The sequence below is a fragment of the Drosophila teissieri genome, chromosome 3R (assembly GCF_016746235.2).
Source record: "Drosophila teissieri strain GT53w chromosome 3R, Prin_Dtei_1.1, whole genome shotgun sequence".
NCBI classification, from domain to species: domain Eukaryota; kingdom Metazoa; phylum Arthropoda; class Insecta; order Diptera; family Drosophilidae; genus Drosophila; species Drosophila teissieri.
Genome location: NC_053032.1, coordinates 5,063,196 through 5,090,533, shown reverse-complemented (window position 1 = coordinate 5,090,533; position 27,338 = coordinate 5,063,196). Strand labels below are relative to the sequence as shown.

At 42.8% G+C, this 27,338-nt stretch overlaps 2 protein-coding genes across 8 annotated transcripts; one reads left to right on the top strand and one right to left on the bottom strand.

Annotated features, from left to right (window-relative positions):
* Positions 1-399: 399 nt before the first annotated feature.
* On the bottom strand, positions 400-27,099 carry LOC122622505 (TBC1 domain family member 4). 5 transcript variants are annotated; one of them, XM_043800978.1, is made up of 10 exons: positions 26,972-27,099; positions 25,634-25,941; positions 14,850-15,305; positions 5,241-5,986; positions 4,980-5,162; positions 3,790-4,677; positions 3,591-3,733; positions 2,940-3,532; positions 2,313-2,882; positions 400-2,256 (listed from the first exon to the last, which is right to left on the bottom strand). In XM_043800978.1, the coding sequence occupies exons 2-10, from the start codon at positions 25,751-25,753 to the stop codon at positions 1,237-1,239; spliced, it is 4,719 nt and encodes a 1,572-aa protein (XP_043656913.1). In that variant the 5' UTR covers positions 25,754-25,941; positions 26,972-27,099; the 3' UTR covers positions 400-1,236. The 5 variants fall into 5 exon arrangements, with proteins under 5 accessions (XP_043656913.1, XP_043656912.1, XP_043656914.1 ...); XM_043800977.1 differs by having other exon boundaries at positions 26,639-27,069; XM_043800979.1 differs by lacking the exons at positions 4,980-5,162; positions 26,972-27,099 and having other exon boundaries at positions 25,634-26,163.
* LOC122622507 (serine/threonine-protein phosphatase 2A activator) lies at positions 20,297-21,824 on the top strand. 3 transcript variants are annotated; one of them, XM_043800984.1, is made up of 2 exons: positions 20,297-21,077; positions 21,139-21,278. In XM_043800984.1, the coding sequence occupies exons 1-2, from the start codon at positions 20,425-20,427 to the stop codon at positions 21,146-21,148; spliced, it is 663 nt and encodes a 220-aa protein (XP_043656919.1). In that variant the 5' UTR covers positions 20,297-20,424; the 3' UTR covers positions 21,149-21,278. The 3 variants fall into 3 exon arrangements, with proteins under 3 accessions (XP_043656919.1, XP_043656917.1, XP_043656918.1); XM_043800983.1 differs by having other exon boundaries at positions 20,301-21,018; positions 21,139-21,824; XM_043800982.1 differs by having other exon boundaries at positions 20,300-21,824.
* Positions 27,100-27,338: the final 239 nt, after the last annotated feature.

Genomic DNA, 27,338 nt, shown 5'->3' with positions numbered 1-27,338 from the left:
AATTTTAGTTTGACTAATCTGTGATGTTTTCATTAGAGTAGCTTTTTTTAATTGATAGGGCGAATATAGGATATGCCGGACTTGGGGGACTTGGGTAGTGTCTAAGCATTACATTGTATGTGATATACTAATAAATAATGGCTAATTGTTTTTTCTTTATAATTTAAAAGGATAATATTATAATAAATAATTATACACTTTAGAAAAAGCTGTTTTCGTCTAAATAACACAACTCGAACAAATTATATGATGTTTCAGAGCTTATTTAGTTAGGACAAAACGTTTGAGTTATTTCTTTACTATGTATATATAATGTAATTTATATACCCACCCACATATAAAACACCTAAATATTTGATTAAATAATTTATGAATTTATTCTGTTTTCATATAATTGTTGATCTTACTCATATTCTAACACAAAGCAGCTACAAAAACTCAGGACGCCTGATAAAAACCGTCCAGCTAAGCAATATTTAAGTACTTTACACAAAATGAATTACTTTGCTTGTATGGTTTTATTTTTTATAGTTCATAATCGTATATATATGTAAACAATCAATACAATCCAAGTACCATAATCAACGAAAGAGATTTAAGAAAGTTGTATCCTAGTCAAGAACAATGTACAAGTATGTAGCAAGTATCATTGTTTTAAAAATTAGGTTTTTGACTTTTGTATACATTGCAAAGTAAAACCCTGCGAGAAATGTAAAAATATAGGTAAATTAAAAATAACATTAAGAACTAATGGTCTAGAATTAAAGAAACACGAAAATTAACAAGTAAACTTCTAATTAAATTCGTTAAAATGTTATGTCAAAAGTAGGGAAAAAAACAAACTACGGATCATTAATGCCTTTTGATTATCTTGTTTAAGGTGATGCTTAAGGTTATAAGCTTCGATTTTGATGCGTTAGCCAAATTTATAAAACCTTGAAAAAGCATTATACAAATTATTCCTATAAGCATTTATACTTGTCTAATTTTTGGGGCATCAGCTTATAACGATTGCATAACTTTGGAGCAATATCTATGGCTATCTTGTGCGTACATCGACACATACACACAATTTGAAAGCGAAGTTTAAGTTTTTATCTTATACGTTGGGGTAATTGTATCTAAGCCGCAACAGAAAAGGTTATGAGTAGCGTTGATTTTGAAAGCTGCCCATTCTGCCGGCGGGCACTAATCGCGGTAAAATCCGCGCAGCAGCTTCCCGATGAATCAGAACCGTTAGCTGCGACCGGTGGTTGCAGTGGCCGCTGGTGGAGCCAGCTCCACGGGCACGGGAGCCACTCGCACCGTGGGCTCCGTGCTGGATTGGTGCTGCACTGCACTCAGCGGAATCGCACGCATGTGGTGCACCGGTCGTATGGATTTGAGCTGCGTGGTGCCCTTGAAGCGCACGTTAACATCGCCTCCGACTATGCTGAGCGGATGCATGGGCTGCGGCTCCTCGCTATCCTCCCGAGGCATTACAGCCATTGTCGTTGTGGGCGCCACTTCCTCCATGTGCTGAGCAGAGGGTGCCAAGGTAATTGCCACTCCGTAACTTTGTCGGTGGGCCAGCGGAGAAAGAGCTGGGGGCGTTGTACGATAGCCCATGCGGCTGAATATGCTTCCTCCGCTGCTGTTACTCGCCGTGCTGGGCGGGCTGAGGGGCGTGCCTACTCCAGAATCCACCTCCAAAGGACTTTTAATATTTGCTACGAACTTATCCACATGCTCCGGCAGCTTCAGCTCATCCAGTTTCACTTGCATGACAGTCCGAGCGCTGACATTGTCCAGCAGGCGATTAGGTCGCGAAGGTGGAGTCGGGGACACCGACTCACCAATATTAGAGTACTGCCCGTTGAGGCGATGCTGTTGCTGTTGCTGACGCAACTGCTCAAAAAAAGGTGTCTTCTCCTTCTTCTGCTTTTGTGGCGAACCAAGTTCGTCTCTTTCGGTCAGCTCTTCGAGCACCTTGAGTGGAAACCCCAAGTGACTATTGACGGAAACGGATTTGCCGATCTTGCGTTCGGTGAATATCGGTTTGCGACGCTGGCGTTCCAAGTCGTCCAGCTGCTGGAGCATGCGCCGCACCTCGTTTGGCAGCTCCAGGTCAGGATTGTGTTCCACCAGTTGGCCAACGTAGCGACCGAGCGTTTGGATGGTTAGCTCCAGAGACTGAACTTGCGATTGCAGCGTGGTTATCTGAGCTTGCTGTGAGGAACGAGTGGTCTCCAACTGAGCAATCGAAGATTGAGCAAACTACAGAAAAAAGAAATGTAACAATTATTTAAACTTAGTAAGTTTTAAAAGCATACCTGCAATTGTTGCTCCAGATGCTGGTTCTGCGTCTTCTCCCTGTTCAGCATTTCTAGGTGATGGTTGGTGGTGGTAATCTCCTCCTGAAGCACGTTGTATTCCACATTGTATTCGGCAAGCTGCTTTCCTATGTCCATGCTAAAGACCAGCTTCATAATCTGTTCCATGCAGGAGTGCTCCATCTTTGGCACCACTGTCTTCAGATAGTCCATAATTTCTTCGAAGTTATCCTTGGCCAGTAGTTGCTGCTTATGCACGGAGAGCAAGGCAATGGCAAACTTAAAGATTACATCGGAGGATTCCAGGAAGAGCAGATCAAAAACGCGGGCCACAAATCCCAGCGGGAACTGTGAACTGAAGACGGTGAGTATCCATGGAGCCGCATACAAAGTAGGCGAGACATCGTTTTGATCGAGCCACACGTACAGATCTGGCAAATGATCCTTAACCAATCGGGAGAGCTGATACAGCTGCAGTTGAAACTTTTTCATGTCAGGCAGGTATTTTGTGCGCATATTACGACGGAACATCAAGTGCTTTAGCAGTTGAAATGCATTGGCTTCACCACACTGGAAAACGAAATAATTAGTTAGTGTTCTTTATAGAATTCGATTAAGAAAACTCACATGCAGAAGTAATACGCCGCAGATAAAGCCCAGACCCTGGCAGTACCCTAATTCCGGATCTAAAATGGAGTACGCCTTCAACAGGTTAAACAGCGACAACTGACCGAGACCGAGCGGATCCTTGTAGAACTGGTGATTGGGAAACGTCCTTCCCAGATCGATGAAAATCGCATGTTGATGCTCAGTAAGGTGTTTCAGTAGCGTGTGATACGGTGTATTGAAGTTAGGGAATCGCTTTGTGTCCACCGGAGCCGTGTTCATGGAATGCTGCTCGGCCAGGAAGGTCCAGACATCGCCGCGCTTTGATCGCGGTACTCCGGTGCGAATGGCGTGACCCAGGACTTTGGGATCCTTTTTGTTGCCGATCTGTGTGGAGTTGCGCTCGATGATCTGCTCCCATCGTTCGATTAGCTGCTTGTCGCAAGGCACAATCTCCTCGTAGTCCAATTTAATGCGCTTTAGCTCATTTTCATTCTGACGTGCCTGCAACATTGCGTTCTCCGTCTCCATGCGGTTAAGCATTATAGTCTGCCGAATGGCAGTGCGCCAAAGTTCCCTTAACTCCGCCGTATCCCGTTTACCACGCTTCACAGCTGTCATATCAATGATTATGAATCATAAACAATACTAAAGGATATAGGGATTACTTACGCTTTCGCATTGGCGACAGAAACTCGGTGGGAACCTCACTATCCAGACCCTTGGATGGTGTCACTACACTATTAAGTATGGCCTGACGCCAGGAGCTCTGATGGGTTTCCGCCTCTTTGGGACTGTTGCCCACCTTTATGAAGCTATGCAGTGGAAGATATTAGTGGATTCAAGAATAAACATTAAGTTCCTTACTTACATGTCCATCATGGGACTCTTCAGCTGCTCAGCTGTGGGCTTGCTGCTGGGACTAGCTCCTACAGTGTTCGATCGCGATCGAAAGCCTTCGGGAGGTGACTGGGTGCCTAGAGGCTCGGCGGATCCTTCCCTGATTTCCCTTAAGTTGTGCGACGGTACGGCAATGTCATCCTTGGAGGGCTTTCGCTTGAGGAGATTATCAAATGAGTTGGTAAGCGAGCGCTTGGCCTTCATGAATATGGTGCTGCCACCGAGATATTGGTTAAGGAACTCTGACCGGTTCTCGGCGGTGTCGTGGACATGCCTCTGCTGTCTGGATTCGCAGTGCGCCCTGAGCAGCATCATGAGAAACTGGTTTTGCTCGGCCACCGGAGCGTTGGTCTTTTCAGAGCCACAGAACTTGGCCCACACAATCTCCTGCTCGTCGTCACTCAGAGTCTCGATTCGGCGCAGGATCAGGGCCTGGGTCTTCTTTTCGGAAAGGCCTTCGACGTCGGTGCATAGTTTGTGGTACCACAGCATCGGGCAGTGCTCGCAACTGAAGATTTGGGTATCCTGCTTCTTCTTCTGCTCCGCGCAGGTGTCAAATGCCTGAGCAATGGCGGCCACTATGTCATCGCACACATGCTCCGACTGACACTTGAACACGTAGCCAATGTAGCCATCGTTGTTCAGCTCCCGGCAGATGATGCCGAAGTGATCCAGCGACTTCTGGCCGTGTACGCAGCTGGCCACGTCCTTGAAGTCCTTGTAGAGTAGAACTTGCTTTCGATCCGGCGAGATGAGACGGAGATCGCATCGACCCACTAGGAATACCATCGTCCGGTTCTGCTCCACATACGGCGGAATGCAGCCCTGCGATGCGGAGCGATCCCTCAACTTGGGTATGCTAGAAATAGGAGCGGGTTTTAAGGTTTTGAACATTTTTCAGTAATTCAAGTTCTATGTGCTTCAGGCGGTGACATGCAACTATAAAAGGGGGGAAGCGATGGGTGCTACTAGGCAAGCGAAACAAACGAAAAAGGATACCCTATTAAGGGGCCACAGGCAAAATTATTTTGGCATTCACTTCCCTCAGAATCTTGAGAGCACAGTACTTTAGATTTTAGATTTAAAAAAAAAGTTTTGGCAACAATAACCAAAAAACGAAAACGAACATGCGACGTTATTGCTGGCCTAGCTGCCACTTACTTATCCATCGCATAATTGGGATGCAGTTGACTGGGACCCGCAGAAGCGGAAGTAGCGTCGCCATTTCCACCCCCGGTCCCAGTGCCCACACCCTGCTCCCTGGGCGGCGTGGGCTGCTTGTTTACAATGACATTGCGTGCCTCCAGTTGGCTAAGGGATGCTGATGGCTCGGAGCCGTTGGAGCTTTGGGTTTTCGGCAAGACGGAGAAGTTGTTCGTCGAAATGTCAGGGGAAAAGATACTCGAATGACGGCATACTTACTGCTCCTTGTGGCCCAGTTCGATTTGACTCTGACCTCGCAGCAGCGGCCGTTTCTCCGGGGACTTGTTCTCTTTGTCGTCCTCCAGGGGTCGTGGGGCTGCTCCTTCCTCTGCGCCCGTCAGCTGTAGTTGCACCAAGGGTTTTGCTTGTGAATCCTCCTGCCCCTTAAGCTCGTGCTCCTCTTCGTCCTCCTCCTTCAAATCGTGACTCGTAAGGGAGCTGCTGGGTTTCGCTTCGATGCCCACACCACCCTCACTGCTGAGAGACATCTTGCGATTTTGGAGAAGTCTCAAGCGTTGAGCATCATACGCCTTGAACTTGGGCAGGGCGTCGTCAATAAAGGTGTTGGGCACCCGCTTCTGGGACACCCGGATCTTGCCCACGTACATCACCTCGAAGAAGTGCGTGTGGTTCGGGGAGATGTCCGCTAGCAGGGAGAGATTGCTCTGGGCCGACGTGGACGTGGGAATGTTCACTGTGCCCGAGGAGCTACTCAGGCCATGGGTGTATGACTTGGAGGCCTTCATCTTTGAACTGACTGGATTGGGGCTGGCGTCGTGCTGAGCGTTGCGCATCGCCTCGCTCATCTTCAGATTCGTGGCGGGCGTGGCATGGATTCCGTTCAGTGCTCCATTGGAGTTTCCGTGGCTGCCTCCCCCGCCGCCGATCAGCGTCTGCGGAATGCTGCCCACGGAACCTCCCAGCGTGTGGGCCGGATCCCGCATCTGGTGCATCAGCTCGGCCATCTGTAAGATATTCGCATACGGAAGCACCGGTTAGACACTCAGCTTTTATTCGTCTGGGATTTGGGGAGAATGTTAAAAACGTGCAGGCGGTGCAACACCAAAGTTTGGGCAATTTGACGGATGGCCCTATTCACCCTTCCCTCCTGGAGTATTTGAAGGAGAAAAGTTTGCCGGACATCCCCTCATAATTTCAGCTAAGACCGGAATGCTTAATGTCAACTTTCTAGCTTTTATAGTTCCTGAGATCTCGACGTTCATACGGACAGACGGACGGACAGACAGCCATGGCCAGATCGACTCCGCAATTGATCCTGATCAAGAATATACTTTTTATAGTCGGAAACGCTTCCTTCTGCCTGTTAAATACTTTTCAACGAATCTAGTATACCCTTTCACTCTACGAGTAACGGGTATAAAAAGTACAAAAGTACAAAACAGAACAGGTAAATATGCGAAATTTGTAATATATATATTTAATATACAGATGAGCGTCAGGCCCATTAGGAAAACCGAGATAAAATTGGGATACTTCGTGACTCACAGGGAACAGTGCTCATGCCGACGCAATGTCTGCCCATCGGATGCATCAGCTGCTCCCGGCGTGATGATGATGCCCTGCTCACTGCTCAGAGAGAAGCCTCTAGGGCGTTCTGTGGGCGAGAGATCGGGCATTCCGCATGTCGTCCCAGTTTGCATTGAATAGATGCCAGAAATGATTTTGGCGGGTGCCAGCAAGTTAAAAGTCCAATGTCAACCCACTCTCGGCGGATGCAGCTGTCCGTGAGATGCGTTCTCGCACGCACACTTGAATCCCAAAGATACATCAGTGTGGACCACATCTAATTGTCATTCATCGGCAATTTTAGGGCACGAATTCGGACACACGAACAAATTAAAAAGTTATCTTCCTAAATTGATTTAAATTTTCATTCTTATTTTGGTACTGTCCTCTTCTTCTTCCTCGTGATCAGTCGTTTGGCGAGTGATCGTGACGACATCTGCAGAACAAGTTGACCAATAGCCACATTTTGAATATGTATTGCGCTACAGCTACAGCTACGGTCACAATGATAGAACTGAACTGTCTTGCAATCTACACGATTGGGTCTTGCGTGTCCCTAAAAGAAGTGTGCACGACTTGATATCATAAATGGCTATTTAATTACTCTTTTAATAGGAGTATTAGAATCAACTATCTGTTAGAAGGAGTAAGAAGGGATTCTTTAAGGGATTCTATATACAAAAGCCTTAGTTTCGAAATGTAACTGTAAATTTGACAAACGGTTTTTATTTATTTTGAACCATATAACCATTTCAAATGAGGTATAAAACAGCCAACGTATTGGCTTTGCTTGTATATAGCTTATGATTTGTGAGACACGCGTGCTTTTTAAACGGTCCAACAATATATGCATGGGTGTTTCCCTTTTTAATTAATTTTGCTTAAGCAAAACAAATAATATAAGCATCACACATAAACAATGAAAACTGTTTGCAGGAATTCAATTCAACGTCACGTTTGCCTGACTTCGCGATTCACTGGATGACTCTGTATTTTTTCTTCATTTTTACGTGTTGCACTACTGCTGTAGTGCATGTGTTGTATTGCTTTTCATGAGCAATGCGCATATGTATCTAAGGCCGAATTTGCGGGACCCAATCTGCCCGAGACACAGAGCTTAGAGCACAGAGCTACGACAGGCAGCAGTGACGACAAAGTCAAATTACACGCGACCCGCTCACAAATCGCACGCGTTATTATCGCCACAGATTTTATGGTATTGTTTTGTCCCCCAACTGTTTTGCATTGCACATGCCTTAATTATACTAACTTTGAAGTGGGGTTAACACACAAGCGATATACGTGATAGTATTCTCCTTTCTGTAAACTTATTGATATTATTGTTTTGAAAATAACTAATTAATAGAATGTCTTCGCGGGTATGTATTCTTGGGAACTAACACACTTAATTTAAAATATCTATTAAGTGTCTTACTGCTTTTATCACATGCCTGAACGACGATATTTAATATTTCATGTACGGGTTTTTTCATATGTCATCTACATTTATGATTTCTTGTGTCAGTGGTGTCAGTGGTCCTCGCGAATAGTAAAGACCTGGACTGGCAGCCAAGACCACATCAACTGCGTTGGTTGAACACAGTTCCTCCGAAGGACGGATCAATGCAGCAACAATCGCCATGACCACTTCGTTACATCAAACTTACTTGTTTGACATATAGTGACATATACGCGTTTTCCATTTCCCTGCCAATTGCTTTGATTCGGTTCGGGTTGTGGACAATTGGTTCCGTCCCATTTGACCACCAATGGTGTTTATCATGTACTAACCAAAAAATATTTATATATATATATTTTGGAAATCTACGCAAAATGAATTGCACTTTAATGCTGGCGAAATGCTCGAGGGTAATAATAATTAATGGTATATTTTAGCATTCAGCTCAAATTACGATTTAATTCCCTTGCTAAACCACTCGAAGCTCTAAGTTCATCGCAGATATTATATTATATTGCCCGGCAATTTGTGACCGGTTTCAGAAAGCCTATAATTCAATTGAAATTTAATTTAATTATATACCCCTTCCTTCATAGAAGGTCGGTAATTACCAGTTATCATTTTACACGTCTATCTAACTACATGAAGTTTAAAGATCTGTTGAGGAGCAGATACTAAAGCGGATGCACCTAATTTTTTGACCAGTTCACCCACTTGACACATTAATCTTTTTTTTTACATATTTCACTCGAAACTTATCACCCCTAGTGCGTTTTTTCAGATCTCAAAACGGCCTTTGTGCAACTTTTGAAGCCCATCAAAAGTGTACAATCGACTCGGCTAAAAAGTTAAAGCCACCCAAAGTGTTTTTCCCAATTGCGGCGCTCTCTTGGATGCCAAGGTCAATAAGTCGCCATGGACATGGTCAAGCGGCACATAAAGGACGAATCCGAGAAACTTTTCCTGGCGCCTATGGTTTCATTCTTCTCAGCCTTTTGGCATCCGCGCGGAATATACTTTGAAACAAAATGGAAGACTTAGCCACGGAAAAGCACTTTATATGGTAATCCGGGGAATAGAATATCCGAGCCATTTACATGGGAATTGTCTCTGGCCTTTTAAGTTTCAATAATAGTCGAACTTGAAACGTGAAAAGAAATGGCACAACGAATTCATTATTGACGAGATGAGAAGACCATTTCAAGGGTAAATCAATTAGTATTAAGTGGATGCCGGAGGTGCATGAAAAAAGCGAGGGGGGGGAGGGGGGGCTGACTTTTAACTTGGCCTAAACGCTGCAATTAGTTGGAAAACAAAAGAACAAAGCAATCGCAGCAGTGCATGCATAACAAACCCTTGCATAAGACGACAAACAAAAGGCAAGCAGCAAGTAAATAGCACATAGAAACAAATTACACAAGCTCAGAAGCAGGCAGAAAATTGAAATCAATTTAGCGGTTAGTGGTTCGATATGAAATACTGGATGAAATACTGAATCCCAATCTCTACGTACGGCCCGACTCTTATTGAGCACCGATGCATCGCTGACGGAGGTGGTCAGAATGGTGTCCCGATGAAACGGCACAGTGAACATCTTCAGATACTTTCCTATTCGCCGGGGAGCTCTGGGTGCTCTGGGTGTTCGGTTATCACCACTTACTTTCACGCCTTTCTTTTAACAACTGCGGCTTGTATCACAAATGTCTATTTTGAGATTTGTACTTTGAGATTTTGTACGACTATCACACGTTATCCACATCTATTACCGGTTGAAATATTATTATTATATTTTTGATATAACCAATTTCTTAGGTAGCTCTTGACAGTGGTTATCTATTTGGATTAAACACTTATTAATGACGTATTGCATCATTAACTGTCATTTATACAGCGTTTCAACCGATCTTTCACTGCATTAGGGGTTTGCTCTATCTATTTAGATATAATACGTTTTTCAAATGTGTATATATGTATATTCCGATTTCTGCTCGACGACCGAAAGATCACGTAAATCAACAGCCAATAGCTTTTACGACCGTTCACGGGGCTCGTTTAGTGTGAAATGACCATCGAAACCCGGCGACAAATGCGAACAGAGCGATTCTCGCGACCAGCGAAAGTATTTTCGAGTTTCGAACGAGCATCTGTGATCAGCTGTTAGAGAGATATGGCATATTGGAATGTACGAGTGTGTTATTTTCCGATACAAAAGGGTCAAAGTACTCTCAGCTGCGCTTGACTGCCCATAAACCATTATATTTATACGGATTCCCAGAGCTGCACTTGCAGATACAGCACATTTCCCCAGTACCGAAAGTAAGACTATGTCGCCGTGTATTCGCAACCGTCTAAATAGCGCTATACGGTCATTTGTGTATCCGTATATCTAATTGCCGCGTTAATTGACTTTGCTCGACTTGATTTCCGAGTTGTTTGCAGTGGCACTTTGAAAATATGCAATATTTAGAACTCCTAAAGATGCTCAGCCTTTGCTTATTTTGAGTGGAAAATGCTGAGATCAGCTTATGTAAGTCTACCTCTTAGATGCCGTAGACAACTCAATTGGTTGGCTATGCCTGTCCAAGATTCTTCAAATAGGCAAGCAAACGTCGGAGAGAACAAAGAACAGAATGGCCAAAACAGACAGAAATAAACTGAATTCTATATGATTTACACATGTGGGGATATACATATATACACTGTTTTGCCTTTCGATTTGGCTGGCGCGTTTAAGTGACTGATTATTTTTGGTTGCAAAACGCTCTGTTTTTTATTTCGAGCACAGTAAACAAGTTTACTTCTAGCCCATTTCCCTATGTCTTGTGGCTTCGGGTACTATCGATGTCCCCCTTTAATTATGTGCGTATTGTTTTGGGGGTCTGTGGATATTTTGATATGCCGGTGTTATACGTCTTTGTCGCCACAAGCTCGCAAGCGGAGTGCGCACGATTTGATTGCCGACCAGCAGATCCCATACTAGAAGTGCGACTGGGAATATGGCGATATAGCTACATGCGCATACGAAATCGAAGAGGATATATGCGGGTGCTACCGAGAGTCGAAATAGAGCGAAAGAGAGGCAGAAAGCCAGTGGGGGAGAGAAAGAGAGAGAGAGAGAGAGAGAGAAAGAGAGAGAGAGAGTCAAGCGAACCACACGGCGCATACTTCATGCGGCAAACAAGATCATAAATTACAAACGTGCATTGGGCAACCGACCGCGGTAAATACAACATATGCTGCGGCGATTTCAATGGGCAAATGACAAAATAAGTAGCCAAACTCGATGCCAAATTGCGCAATGTCGAAGGTGCGGATATAGCCTTAGTGTAATCGTCAACACGGATTAAGCCAGGGATGTGTAATAAAAGTCTTGAATAATTACACAAAAATGCTGCTTGGAAAATTCGTAAGCCTTAGTTGAAATGAAACATATAAATCGATCTAAGATTCATCGCTGTTTTATAATTTTATCCTGTTACTTTACGGGTAAATGGTATAAGAATTTATTTATGAATTTTTTGCGGGGCTTTTAGAAAGCAAGCAAAATTATTTCTTTGAGCTGAACGAAAAATATTAACGCAAGATACAAAATTATTTACACGATAAATACTAAAAAACTAAAAGATTTTATGATGTGTCGTGTTTCAAAAATATTTACTTCTTTCGCAATTTTAGTTTGTAGTATTTATTATTAGATAGTTATTTATTCTATAAGCTTTACGAAAGTACTGTACTGTTCAGCGAAAATTACTATAGTGCCCTAGTAAAGCCTTTAAAAAACGAAGCTATAAAGTACTGTGTAAAACAGAAATGAATATAATAAACAGAAACTAAGGCAGCATACCCTGATTTTGGCAGCAAACTAATACCTGACTGTAAATTCAATTTGAAGCAGGCACAAAGACCCAAAGGAAGGGACCAACTCCAATCTAATCATGGCATAAAAGGCTTCTTCCTTCCCCGATGTGCGACAAATTCAATTTGTTTACCGGGCGGGCTTGCCAAGTTCTTCTACCCCAACGGAAGGAGGCAATATTTTGCATGCGATTCGAGGAAATAAAAGCGAAAAAGCCAATTATCTGCCGTCGAAAGCGGCTTCGGGGAAAGCGGATATTTTAAACGCTCAATATCGTTTTCAAAAGTTATCTAGTGCCGAAGTGTATGGCAGAATGGTATTTGTGCTTGTTATGCATTGCAGTGCATTATGTGGATACTCCGGAAGAATCCTCCGTTCTTCATGAGCCCGAAGATGGCATCCTCAAAGCCGCATGCTTTGACAAGCTATCGACAATTTGAAAGGTTGCCAACTCACTCTATTAGTTTCTTGTTAATCCAACCGAGTTGTTCAGCCGGCCATGCAGAAGACCATGATGATGGCCAGGACCAAGACCGCCACTGACATTCGGCTCGAAGGACCATTTTCCAACCTACGGGAGGGAGCAAGGACAATAAGCTCGGTGCTTAAACGGGCGAATGGCTGCCCTGCGCCATGCGTCATTTAGCAAAGGACCCACCTGCTAATGATGCACAAGGACATTTCGCAGGTGGAGCGGACAGAGGCCTTAAATATTTACGAGCTTATGATGTGGTTTAAGTGCCGCCGAGAAACACATCTGCTACTGTTCCTGAAAGAAAGTTTTTTAGTGCTTGCGTAATGTGTTCCCTTTTGCTTTGAAAACAGAAAGGATTGCGGGGAAAAGTGCGTTTATCTCTACGCCTAATGGCTTTAATTAGTGGCTCAATTGCTGAAACGATTTCAGTAGGATGACCACAGAGGGCATTTATGTGGGGTACCGGGTTTCTGTATTCTCGTTCCTTTACCTATTATAGTATCTTATTAAATATAGAGGTAGGGATTTCATTTATTGCATTCATAAGGAAACTGCACTATAAATAGGGTTTGATTAACAGAACTTTGCTAGATAGAGATTTATTTGCATAATTGTATTTTAATCAGGAATATATAATTTTACAAGTAATTCATCGCTAAATTGATGTTTATATTTCTAAAATAAGTGTAAAAAACTTTTAATAATGAAAACATATAATGTTTGATAAAGCATTTGGATCTTAAATAAAGGAAACGTTCAAAACAATTTTAATTTTAAGAGAATGCGTAAAACCTATTGGGGCGCATGAAAATGTAAAATTTATTAATAGGAACCACAATTAGAATATCGCACTTAAATATAATAATTGGTTTTCACAGAGCGAGCATTTGAAAACTTCGGTGGGTACTTTCAAATCCTTTTATGCTCTAATAAGCATTTCCACAAAACATATAAATACTTTGGTTATGACCTGCATTGTTTTTTAACATGCCATCGGAATTCGTTGGGAGTTTATGGCGACCGTAATGCCGAAATCCAAGCACAGATCCAGATATTGTGAATAACACCAGCTAGAAACTGAGTTTCAATACAAATTGAGTTTCAATACAAATCAACAATCAAGCCAAGGCAACATCAAGGCCTAAACGCAGGGCTTAAAATGCTTTTGACATGCAATAAACCAACAATAGCTCTCGCGAAAAACTCTCTACCGATTACGATGAAATTAAGTGGAAACGCTCAATGGAGATTTACAACAAAAAGCAAGAACAATTGAAAGCTGCCACCTCACGATGAGCTTTAAAAATTACTGGCAATAATTTAACTGTGGGAGCACCAAATAAAGTTTGCAGTGGCTTCGTTTTCGATTTAAAGCACAGCCTCTGCCAAAACTGGAATTTAATTTTTCACCTTACTTTCACACATGTTCTTGGCCCGTCGGTTGGAAATTAACCTTTTGCGTGTATTTTGCAGAAGGTCATGCGAAGCAGTCCTAATTTAATGTAATGTTCCTCGGCGAAGAGCAGCTTTTTGATTGCACCCTACTGGCCGAACTGCATTAATTAGAAATGCAAACGAAATTCAATTTATGGCGTGCTGGGCTCAAACATCAGGGTATAACACATGATTGAGAAGGAGACGAGGTCGGGTCGGTCTATTTTTGCTGGACTCGAAGTGGGCCTTGTGAATGAAGTCAGATTTGTGTGAATTAAAGATGCTTATGTAGTAGAAGCGGATTAGAGGGTATCAGTATCAGTGGTTATTGTAGTGAGTACTGAGGAATTTTAAAAGGTTTTCTAAGCGCCTTCGTTTATTAGTCCTACTATAAGGATATACTTGAGCTTCTTAGCTTCTATAGTTCCTGAGATCTCGACGTTCATACGAACGGACAGACAGACGGACGGACAGACGGACGGACATGGCCAGATCGACCTGGCTACTGATCCTGATCAAGAATATATATACTTAATATGGTCGGGTAAGCTTTCTTCTGCCTGTTACATACTTTTAAACGAATCTAGTATACCCTTTTACTAAATTTTATAGCAAGTCCAGTTAAGCCACTTTCACGAAGCCAACATTTTTAAGGGAGTCTCATTGATGAACGATGTAGGAAAGTCCCATTTAACCATCCTAACCTGAAAAAGCAATTCGAATTATGTCACATTTGTGCAACCCAAGACAGTCGCTCGATAGGCATCCAAATTTTGGTCGCTGCTAAAACCGCAAAATCCTTCCAGTTTTTATATGGAAACTATTGTGTTGCTAGTTCTCTAAGCATTTCCATACGAGAGCGTTTCAAAAGGCCACAAACTGTCCGCACACAAATTTGTGATGCTCGGTTCAGTTCACTTTCCCCTCAAAATAACAGGGATTGTGAGATTGTTAGAAAAGCAAGTGCCGGAGGACAGACAACTGAAACCATGTCGACTAAAACTGTCGACAACTTTTTCCATCCGTCTTCTGGCCGGGACCCGGAATTTGGGATCGGGAATTGGGGCCCCCACTTACCTCCTCGACGGCCTCGCACTCGAACAGATAGATGTGCAGCAGCGGGTCCTTGGGATCCTTCAGCAAGTAGACCAGCCCGGTGATGGGTCCTTGGAACTCCATAAAGTTCTGCGGCTGCTCCGCGGATGCCTCCGACTGCTGCAACTGCAGCTGATAAGCACACGCCGCGCTGGAGGAGAGGGAGCCGTACGACGTGGATGCGGTCAGTGTGTGGCGCAATCCGTTTCCATTCAGCGAGCTGCTGCCTCCGCCGGCCATCGAGGAAGCGACTGCTGAGGAGGCCGAAGCCTGGCCAGTACTCGACTTCAGCTGCAGGAAGCCGTTGCCGATGCTCTTCGCCTGCGGCTTATGGATAATACGGCACATGCCGACGATATGCTTCAGGGGGTGGCTGAACTGCAGCTCGAAGTCCGAGTTGTACGACTCTAGGATGCCATGCTCGATGCCCACCGACAACTGCAAGGGAGGATTGAATTAAAATTGTATGTTTTACTTAAAGACATAGTTCAGAGTGTATTTCTATTATTTGCTATTATTAGTAATATTGTGATATTTAACTATTAAAAAATTATTTGTTTTATTGTTAATTGTCAGCAAAAGAAATCTCGATTGGGTTGTGAAATAAGCCCAAGCAACGGGCAAAACACAATGGTGATAACTGCACGTTGTTCATAATTTGCTAGAATGTTTCCACTACGCGAAGCAAACTAACAATATTAAATTCCTTTTTAATCAGTTTACATACTTGCATGCACAAGGAGAAAGGGATGCCCCGCAATGAGAGCGTCACAGAAGGAGGAAACGCGCATTGGTGACAACGAGGACAACGACAACATGACATGCCTGCCAACATGGCAGCTGCTCCATTTCCGTCCCCGCGCACTTCCGCCTCCAGCTCATTTGCCTTCTTTTCGCGTTTTTCCCTCTGTTCTTGGCCCTTTTTTATGCTAACAACTAAAGCCCGGTAACTAGGGTGAGTCGACACTATGAGCCGAATGGTTTTTCTGGAGCGAGTGGGGTGACTAGCCGGAAATTGGGTAGTGCCCACTATTGGGTGTGTCGTAGTTGTAGCTGCCTTGGTGTAGTTATATCAGTAGTTGGCAGAAAGCAGGTCGTTGTGGTTTTAGCCCCCGGGGGGCATTTTTTGTTTCACCACAAGTTTGCTGTTGTCAAAGGCTTTGCAAATAGGAAAAATTGAAATATGAAACACACATACGTACACACACGTCAGTTACAGGCGTGATTTTCTAAATATAATTAATTCAAACTGAACTTTTACCGAGCAGTTATGTTAATGATGGCCCAGTTTTTTGTATTTCGCCAACTGTAAGCATCACAAAAAGAAGAAGCCATCTACCTTCCGAAAGAGTAAACAAATGAAGGCGTTCTTTGTCGCCGGATAGCTCCAACAAAATGAAAACTTTTCGTTTGCAAATTAAATTTAAATCAAAGCTAAGTTTTTCCCAGGTTTAAGAGTGTGTGTGTGTGCTCATGAGATGGGCGTTAACTTAGCCAACTAAAAAAGAATTGAAAACTTTTTATCCATGTGTGGGAATAACCAAACAGGATAAGGTGAACTTATGGCTTCTGAAACTAACATTTTCCAGGGGTATGAGTGTTCAATATTTAAAATCAAAATTCCTCTGCGTCTATGTCTCTGGAATCTGCATGCTTAGTCTCCTTTTATTAGCTCAAAGAAGCTGGATTTAGTAAAATTAAATATTTAGAAGTTTGCCGTTTGCCCACCAATTTATTTTTTTTCTTTCGAAAATATAACCCATTAAAGAATTACCCGTTTACCCATATCTCAAACTTAAAAATTTTCAATAAATGCCCACCTCTTAAAACTTAAAATTGAATAATTATACCCGTTACTTGTAGAGTACAAGGGTATACTAGATTCGTGTAACTAGATGTATAATTCTAGATGTATGTAACAGGCAGAAGAAAGCGTTTCCGACCATATAAAGTATATATATTCTTAATCAGAATCAGTAGCCGTCCGTCCGTCCGTCTGTCCGTCTGGCCGTCTGTCCGTATGAACGTCGAGATCTCAGGAATTACAAAGGCTAGAAAGTGGAGATTAAGCATACAGACTCCAGGGACATCGACGCAGCGCAAGTTTTTCGATTCATGTTGCCACGCCCACTCTAACGCCCACAAACCGCCTAAAACTGCCTAGCCCATACTTTTGAAAAAAGGTTTTGATATTTTTTAATTTTTGTATTCGCCTAAAATTTCTATCGAATAGCCAAAAAAAATTTTGCGACGCCCACTCTAACGCTTACAAACCGCCCAAAACTGCAACGCCCACACTTTTGAAAAATGTTATGATATTTATACCCGTTACTCGTAGAGTAAAAGGGTATACTAGATTCGTTGAAAAGTATGTAACAGGCAGAAGGAAGCGTTTCCGACCATATAAAGTATATATATTCTTTATCAGGATCAATAGCCGAGTCGATCTGGCCATGTCCGTCTGTCCGTCCGTCTGTCCGTCTGTCTGTCCGTCTGTCTGTCCGTCCGTATGAACGTCGAGATCTCAGGAACTACAAAAGCTAGAAAAATTAGATTAAACATACAGACTCCAGAGACATAGACGCAGCGGAAGTTTGTTGATTCATGTTGCCACGCCCACTCTAACGCCCACAAACCGCATAAAACTGCCACGCCCACACTTTTGAAAAATGTTTTAATATTTTTTCATTTTTGTATTAGTCTTGTAAATTTCTATCGATTTGCCAAAAAACTTTTTGCCACGCCCACTCTTACGCCCACAAACCGCATAAAACTGCCACGCCCACTCTTTTTAAAAATGTTTTAATATTTTTTCATTTTTGTAGTAGTCTTGTAAATTTCTATCGATTTGCCAAAAAACTTTTTGCCACGCCCACTCTAAAGCCCACAAACCGCCCAAAGCTGCCACGCCCACACTTTTGAAAAATGTTTTGATATTTTTTCATTTTTTTATTAGACTTGTAAATTTCTTTCGATTTGCCAAAAAATTTTTGCCACGCCCACTCTAACGCCCACAAACCGCCAAAAACTGTCAGTGTTGAAGACTCTCCTTCGCACTTCCACTAGCTGAGTAACGGGTATCAGATCGTCGGGGAACTCGACTATAGCGTTCTCTCTTGTTTTTGTATTAGACTTGTAAATTTCTATCGATTTGCCAAAAAAACGTTTTGCCACTCCAACTCTAACGCTCACAAGCCGCCAAAAACTGTCAGTGTTAAAGACTCTCCTTCACACTTCCCCTAGCTGAGTAACGGGTATCAGATACTCGGGGAACTCGACTATAGCGTTCTTTCTTGTTTTGAGCTCAACTTTCTAGCTTTTATAGTTCCTGAGATCAAGGCGTTCATACGGACAGACAGACACGGCCAGATCGATTCGTCTAATGATCTTGATCAATAATATATATCTACTTTAAAGGAATCTTTTATACCCTTTTACTTTCCGAGTATCGGGAATAAATTCCTAACGTACGACCAGAGTTGAAAGCTAGTCCTCCACCCGGCATGACATTTTAAATTTAATTAATTTCCTTTGACACTTGACAAAGGATTCATGCTGTCCGTTACAGGCAATGCCATTCTTCGTTTATTGAGTACGGAATGAAGTGCTTTGCAATGGCTTTGTTGTCAGGTAAATTGCAATTTAAAAATATATAAACCTTATTACCATTTTCCTTTTGTATCAAAATGTTGTACGTTTTATTCCGTGTGCTACATTGAAAAATATATTTCAGATGCCATTTTTCTGATAATTAGGTGGTATAATTTACAACATAATAAAAATCCCAAGACATTGGTCCACTATTCTCCTTCCCCTTTTCAAAAAACGAAGCATCGTTCGTGCTTATTCATTGTTCATTATAATGACGATATCTATTCTTCGTGTCTAATTGTTTTCCAAAACCTCACAGACAAATTGTTATGTGGCACACTGCGTATACGTAATCTATTTACTTGCTATAACAATTAACTGCTTGACCTCTTTTGGTTATTCTTTGGGTACTTTTTCCTCCTTTCTCTGCGATTCCTAATTGGAATCAAGTCGCATAGTTAATGAAGTCACGTTTCCAGACTTACTTTCGAAACGAGCAGTGTAGGTGCAAGCTAGGGTAGGCCAATTGTTGATGAACTATTGTACAGTATTTATAATACCCGTTACTCGTGGAGCGAAAAGGCATACTACATTCTTTGAAAAATTTGTAACGGGCAGAAGGAAGCGTTTCTGACCATATAAAGTCTACATATTCCTGATCACAATCAATAACCTGGTAGCTAGATAAATTGTCGAACTGGCCATGTCCGTCGTCTGTCCGTATGAACGCCTAGATCTCAGGAACTGTAAAAGCTAGAAAGTTGAGATCAAGTTTATTTCCTCGCCCATTCAAACGCCCAAAAGCCGCCCAAAACTGCCACACCCACAGTTTTGAAAAATGTGTTGCCTTTGAACGTTGTTGTTGTATGATGATGGTAGTTTGTTGTTGTCATTACAATCCCTGCTAGATGCAGACTTCGCGTGTTTTTACCCTTCGATTTATACGTTTTAACTGTTTTCTAGTACATTTCCGTACCCCAGCTGCAGTTTGTTGTTGTTGATGTGGTGACTGTTGCCTAATAAATTGCACTGCTTCATGTCGTTGTTGTGGTTGTTACCGTTGGCGCAGCTTAGCATTATAATTAGCATTAACTGCAGTAACTTTTGTTTCTGTTGTTGTTACTTCTGAAGTCCAAATAACGAGTCGCCAGCTTTGAAATACGGCCCCAAATAACCACGGGGTTAACTGAAGAACTTCTCAATTAAGTCCGAAGGAGGCTTGACTTATAAAAGGGGAACAACTCTACCCATAACTTATTATTTATCGTATCTGGTTGTTGTTGCTCCCTATCTTTGATGCATATAAGATCTTGTTAATATTGATGTCATAAGGAATAATAAAGAATAACATGCACGGTTCCTTCTCGTAATTATTTTTTAATATCTTTTGAACTTCAAATCCTTTTTATTAAAAGAGCACTTGTAAAAAATGTTCATATTTATAAGTTCGCTAATTTGGTAGTAGTGTTTAAATAAAACGATAATTTCCTAGTGGAAGTGCGAAGGAGAGTCTTTAACACTGACAGTTTTTGGCGGTTTGTGGGCGTTAGAGTGGGACATGAATCGACAAACTTGCGCTGCTTCTATGTCTCTGGAGCTTGCATGCTGAATCTCAACTTTCTAGCTTTTATAGTTCCTGAGATCACGACGTTCATACGGACGGACGGACAGACGGACATGGCCAGATCGACTCGGCTACTGATCAAGAATATATATACTTTATATGGTCGGAAACGCTTCCTTCTCCCTGTTACATACTTTTCAACGAATCTAGATACCCTTTTACTCTACCAGTAACGGGTATAAAAACGGCACCTAACTTAGTGATCTAGGAGTTTAACAACTAGGGCGAATATTCCGCTTAAGTCTGTCAGTATGTCAAATAAGTTTTAGTTTTGGATGGCTATTGAAATAAGCACATGGCAACAAACATCGATACAAATAGAGAGTGTAAATACTCAAGGAGATGGAGCAGCAGAGTGAAGTGAATCCCAAGCGGGTGGCCGCCTTCTTTCGGAGAAGCAACTTAGGACCTGTGTGTCGGGTGCAGTCCACCTCGGACATAGAAGCCTGGCTAGCCTCAAGGGCGTACTTTACACTGATCACATACTTGAACAATGTGAGCACCGAGATACAGGGGATCCGGAACACGGACTGGTTTCCGATTAGCCAGAACATCAGGCGACTGACGGCCATATTCGACAAGCTGGACTCCATGATTGTGGCCAATCCTCCGGCGCCTGTCGTTCTAGGGGCTACCTTGGATCCAGGAAATAAAGGCTACAGACGCTGGGCGCACAGCATGCTAAGGGACATATACCAGCTTGTGGAGAAGGCGGTGCCGTGCAGCAAGTGCAGGCACGTGAACGAGCTTGGAGTGTATCTATCGGGCTCCTTCGGCAGCTCTACAAAAATCGAGTACGGAACCGGGCACGAGCTGAGCTTCCTGTTCTTCATGTGCGCCCTTTTCAAGGCGGAGATCCTCAATCAGGAAGAAGACCTGGCAGCCTCGGCTCTGGTTCTGTTCGATCGCTATATGCAGTTCGTGCGCCGGCTCCAGGTAACCTATTCGGTGAACTCGTCAAACTGGCATGGCGGATACTCGCTGGATAAATTTCAGTTTGTGCCTTTTATTCTGGGATTCGCACAGTTGTGCTACAAGGAACCTTTCCCCCCACAGAAAATGCTGAACGAGGACACCATTGCCCAGTACAGGAAGGCGTATATGCTGATCAATTGCGTGGGACATATGGCGGCCACCAACATCGGCACATTTGCACGCCACTCCAGCCAACTGTGGAGTCTGGCCGCCCTGTCCTCGTGGTCGAAGATCCATCGAAGTTTGATGTTCATGTACATGGAGGAAATCCTTCTGGACGTTGACAACCTGAATGCCCTGCGGTTTGGTGAAATGATGTCCTTTGAGAAGGACAAATCTGGCTTGCATCTTGGCAACGCTCGTATGGGAGTGAGGTCTCCGCTACGCCGTTATATAGCGGAGGATCAGGACGACCAGGATCAGGACCAAGATGTGACATCTAGAAGCGACACTCCCTCGATTTCCAGGTCGGAACACAACGAATATGCCAGGAAGAAACCTAGAGTGGAGGAGCCCTTTAGCGACGGCATGTCCAACAGTGGACTTTCCCCGGGCAGCGAATGCTCATCACTCAGCGGCGTGAGTGTCCATCTGGCCACTTGGTTGGATGATTGTCAAGGCACCAGCAAGAAAGCGTTTTAAAATTAGGGATTTGTGAATCGTGTAATATCTAAATTTCTAAAATCAACTGCTCTATTATAGTCAATTGCTCATTAGTATGTAAAAATAACTGTTTTGCCAATAACTAAACATACATTTATCCAATAGTGCACATATTGATGGCAGATATTTAAAGGCGTATTGTTAAACCGATATGAGCATATATTCCAGCTACTACTGCGCCTGTAATGCGAATATTATGAGTGTCATCTTGACGATGACATCAGGGACGACATCAGCTATCTACAATGTGCATCATGGCAGAATGACAACGACGTTAAGAGACCTCAGATGGCATACACGGGTCCAGAGATCAGCAGGCCACGTTACCGACTTTCATCCAATGCAAAACAGCAGCCAACTGGAATGCAGTGGCGGGATATGTGGCACAATCTAAGGCTGTATCCGCCAGGAATATAACGCATTCGGCGCGTAAGCCACGGAAGAGCTCTAGCTCGAGGACAGCGGGGTGGCGACGATGAAGTGCGAAGGCATTTATGCCACTGCAGACGAGGACTCTGGGGGCAAAGTGGGTGGACTGAGGGAGTGACACGACTCAAGTGACTCGACCAAAAGCGGATTACCAACGCGACTTGAGTGACTTCCCGAGCAGGAGGCGGCAAAACAGCTAGAGTAGCAACAATTGAAACGGCAGCAGCAGCAACCACCGCGCAGCAGAGGCGAGTTGGGAAAATGGAAATGAAACAAGCGGCGTATTGATTTTTCCTCTCCAGCCCCATCGCTTAACTTAACTCCCTGGCTTTGTGACGTCAATGGGCCACTACCACGCGCCCACATCACAAGGGGATGGAAAGCGGGGCAATCGGGAGGCCCACTACCTGAAATTCTTGTCAGACCTCATTCGTGTTAACCAAAAGTATCGAAGGCGAATGCGCTGGGTAAAAGAAGCGAGCATAGCATCCCTGCCATTGTTAGTGGATTAGAAGTCCCCCATTCACAGTAAATACATACGTTAGCGCCTCAATGTGGGCCGAGTGATGAAAACAAAGATGATATGCAAAACATGTACAGATATTATAATATCTTAAGACATGTTGGCACCAGAAAAGCTAAGCAGCTATGACTTTCCGGTCTACTAAACTCGCACTCAGGCAATTGCATAAGTTTCAAATAGATAGCTGTTAGACTGACAACACAAAATTAATGGGAACATACGGTCCTTCCTATAATGATTTGTCTATAGGCTAAAAAAGATTTCTTTCACTGCGTTACAAGCTTCAAACCGAAATTTGCCCTTTGCACGACTTTAAGAGTCCTTTGGGGTATTTATTTAACTGATTGTTTCTTAGTAAATATTTACAGATCCAACCAATTTAATTTATATATAGGGAACAAAAACAACTATTTTTCCCGCATCAGGAATGGATTTGGTTGTGTTATTAATAGTAAACGTATTATTTGAATAGCAACTAACAAGTATTACCACAAATAGTTTCCTATTCAACACTTTTTGAACGAATTGCAAGACAAATTCGGGGCTGACAAAAATGTAAAAGTTGCGTGACGCCGCCACAGTGGATGCATTTTTTTTCGTTTTCCACGCCTGTGGGTAGGCGGGGCGCGATGGGCCGGCCATCCATTCATCCAAGAAGCTTGTTATATTTTCATGCCGCCGCACCACACCGAAAAGGATAGTAGCCAAGAAGGAAGCAAACATTTCATTTATGCCACTTGCGCCGTTTTTCTTATCTCGGGGTGCGTGTTGGTTTTGTGTCAACTTAATGCAAAAACAAGTAAATATTAAAATAAGAGAATACGGGGCGAAATGCGGTACTGCAGTACTGCGGACTGTTCCAGTCCTGAGTAGTGGCTGCTTCATGGAGAACTATGGACCTTCTGATTCATTATTGAATAACACAACTGTCCTTGCTAAGAATATTTCGAAAGACTACTTTGATTTAAACAAATCATTCCCAAAAAAACAATACATCATTTTCTTTTTTCTTACAATGTTTATAAGAACAAGCTAAGTTAAAAATAATTAATAATCCAAATTATTATAAGTACATATATTCCAAGTATTTCATGTTTAATAAAAAGCCAAGCCATGCTTTATTTGGATTTTGAGATACTGTTTAGTTATGACGGTAAAAGATTTGAATTTTCCACGTTTTCCCTGCAAATTTTTGATTACCATCTCTACCAAAAAAGGGACTAAAGAAAGAAAGTTACTCAATAGTAAAGTAAAATTTCTCTGACCAGTAACTCAAGAGGATTACAGAGAGGTCCTGGGTACCAGAGATTTACTTAGGTACGAGAATTAAACGGACACGTCTATGTATGCCACGGTTACTTATAAGGATGCGAATCTCCCTGGACAAATTCAAGCCAAGTAGTTCCCTGTTGAAGTGATTGAGAAAGCTCCTTGAGGCCAGGCACATTCAGTGAGCATCAACAACAATCGCTAGACTCAGGTGTGATTCCTCCACAGATCCTTGGGCCATGCTTACAGCACGTAGAAAGGCTTCGTTTTAATGCGAGTACGACCACCCGGGCTGTGGAGTGCAGAAGAACATGAAGAGGACTCACACGCAAAGAAAACCCAAATGGCCAAATAAGGTGTCCTTGTCCCAAAAGTTGTTTGCTTAGGTTTCGCACTTTGCACAAGCCAAAAAGTGCAAAACAATGCGGGGAAACATGTTAACTAAACTCAAAAGATAAAGAAAATTTATCTGTGTCCATATTAAATAAAGAGTTTTTCACAATTTATTTAAATTACATTTATATTTTTTTTTAGTGTTCTCTGTTGGATATTAAAGTTAAGTTTATCCTCTACCTACATATGTATGTAAGTATTGGACTTCCCTTTTTGGTTCTCCTATCCATCATTGGTAGGAAGGTCACTCAAACGCCCCCGCGTTCGGTCGGCGCTGATGACTGGCTAATTGCGGACTTTGCTAAAATTAATTTTCCTGCTTCTAATAATATTAACCAAGGGGCCGAGCAAGGGGTTGAGAGGGGGTGGAGAGGGCACGCGCCATGTTGTCGCACGTGTTCAACGCGGCGTATGCTTAATCTGTTTGGGTTACACCTGCTGACGGGGGCGTCCCACAATTTGGCTCTGGGCCTTCAGTTGTTCCTTTCCTTTGCGTTCGTCATCGGTTATCTGGGTGCTATTTATAGCACATCGAAGCACACGATGATCGGCTGCCAATGGGTCACTAATCGCAATAATTATCCCTTATGGAGCACAAACTTATTAAGTAAATTCGGTTCGCTATTTTGCCAGCATCTCACTTGAAACATAATTGATTTGCCCAGCCGTAATAATGGCAAATTTCCTTTAATTGTTTTCGCCAAAGGCTGGCAAAGTGGGTTTCCTGTGCAATCTGTGTACTGCACCCAGTGTTTGATTGGATTAAAGATAAAAGTTTTTGTAGGTGACGACATAATTCAAATCAAACACAATATCTCAGATGGGATGGTTCCTCTATGAAATTGATTATATTGAAATCCTATCGTGCCATTGGCCAATACATCATATTTCCTGTTCTGATTTTAAGGAATCATTCTTTGAAGTCGAATTCCCTGCTGTGCCAATAAAAAGTAAATTGGTGTAGTGGTTATTTAAAAAAAAAAAGTGAATTTAACTGGTGACATGCTAAAAAGGTTTATAAATTTAATTGGAGTGTGATTATCGGAAGTGTGAAAATATCCTAGTCTAGATATATCTTTTAAGTTAAAATTACTGTTCCTCAGTATCTATTTAACTTTAATTTGTCTTCGTACAAATCAATCAATTGTTATCATAAGTAAGAGCTTCAAATTATTTTGGCCCCTCCTATTAAAATGTTCTCTCTGAAACTATTAGTCCAATTAGTTTCTAAGCCAAAGTAAGTAGAAGCGAGTTAGACCAGAGGTATTTGTTTACCCATAAATCATACGTGGTATTTACCTTCGTGTAGCTCTCCGTGGACCTTATATCGTTGATGGTCCACGGCAACATGGAAGCGGAATAGCGTGGATCGACGGATGCACTGCCGCGGAAAGTCAGCGAGACGAGGCGCGTTTTCATCTTCACTGTTTCAATGTTGACTTTGATTTTAATTTGAGTGTGACTTATTCGTGTGTACTTTCGCCGAACGATAAGCAGTTAAATTGGCAGGCCGAATTGAGTTGTGGGCCATTTATTTACTTTGCATTTTATTGGCCGCTTTGCAAATTGCTCTTTAATCGTTTTTGTATATGTTTTCCTGTAGCGTGCTGAAGTCCAGGATCGAATCAATATTTAATGGGAGACCGCGTTTCCACATTCCCAGGCGGAAGGGAGTCGCTGATGGAATTCTGAGTTCGTGCGCTGAATGAGTCACACCAAAGGGGCGGATAGTGCGGAAAATAGGAAAATGCGAAAATGGGCAACAGGGGTGATGGAGCGAACAATGACCACCTGACTGCGCTTCCTGCGGGAGGGTCTTGAGTAGAGGAGCATCCGAGAAATTACTATCAATATTGATTTTTATTCACAGCCATCGCCGTCTTTGTTTTTCACATATTCATGGCTCACACATTCGCAAATGAACAGTGCGCGCTCTCAATAGTAGACATGCATGCATTAGGGATTACCTTTTAAAAATGGTATCTAAGATAATATTAAAAAAAATTAATCGAACTACTTTGTGAGTGTACTGACAATGTAACGACCGCAATGTGAGGATTCAAAAGAGACGTATTTTTTAATAATGAAGGTCCTGGTTGAATGTTCCCTTTATCGGGGGCACGCTGTGTTTTTTTCTTTGCCTTTGAAAGGACGGGAAGACGAGGATGAAGAGAATGGAAGAGGGTAAGGAGGAAACCGAGGACGAGCCACCACCATACAGACTGCGAAAAGACCCCAATGTCGGAATTTACTTTTTCACTAACTTGGCACTTTTAACATTCTACTTTATAAGGTTTCCACTACCTTTTCGCCGCCCCTCGCCACACAAACTCACACACACGACTTAACGCATACACACACACGCACACGGATGGTGGCGAGCGATTTGCAACAATAAATACTGATTTTGGGGATTGTTCGCCCGAAAACACGTTGAAATGGCACCAAATTCCGCTGAGCACTGAGCACTAAAAGTCGAGTTCCTGCCGCGTCTCCAATTCGCGATGGCTATCATTTCTCTAGGTCCCGTCCTTCGTCCTGACGCCCGATAGACCGCGATTGCCGCGCACGCGCGTGCTGCCAGCCAAGTGGGTTGTAAGCAAAGACTATGACATTATAGCCGAAATTGACCCCTACAAGCCTGGTGGGATAATCATGCGGGAACACATCTCAATCTCCATTTGCGCTTTTTAGGGGCAGCCGTCGAAAGTCAAACAAATGCGCGTCTTGTCGTTTCGTTTGCCGAACAGCTGATTACACGGTGCTTCTTCTTCTGCGAATGCCAGTCACGGCGAAGCAGTGCTGTAGCGCGACGGTAGAAGTGGTAAGAGCCGCAACTAATTCGAAATTTCAATTTAATAAGTACCCAAAAAGATTAAATAAATCAAGCGCATGTCCATGAGTATGGGCAGTTGATTTTTACTTCAATAAATAAATGGTATATACTAATTTTTATATATTTTAATGAACTATTTTTCAAGTGAAGTAAGATGTTGTATATATA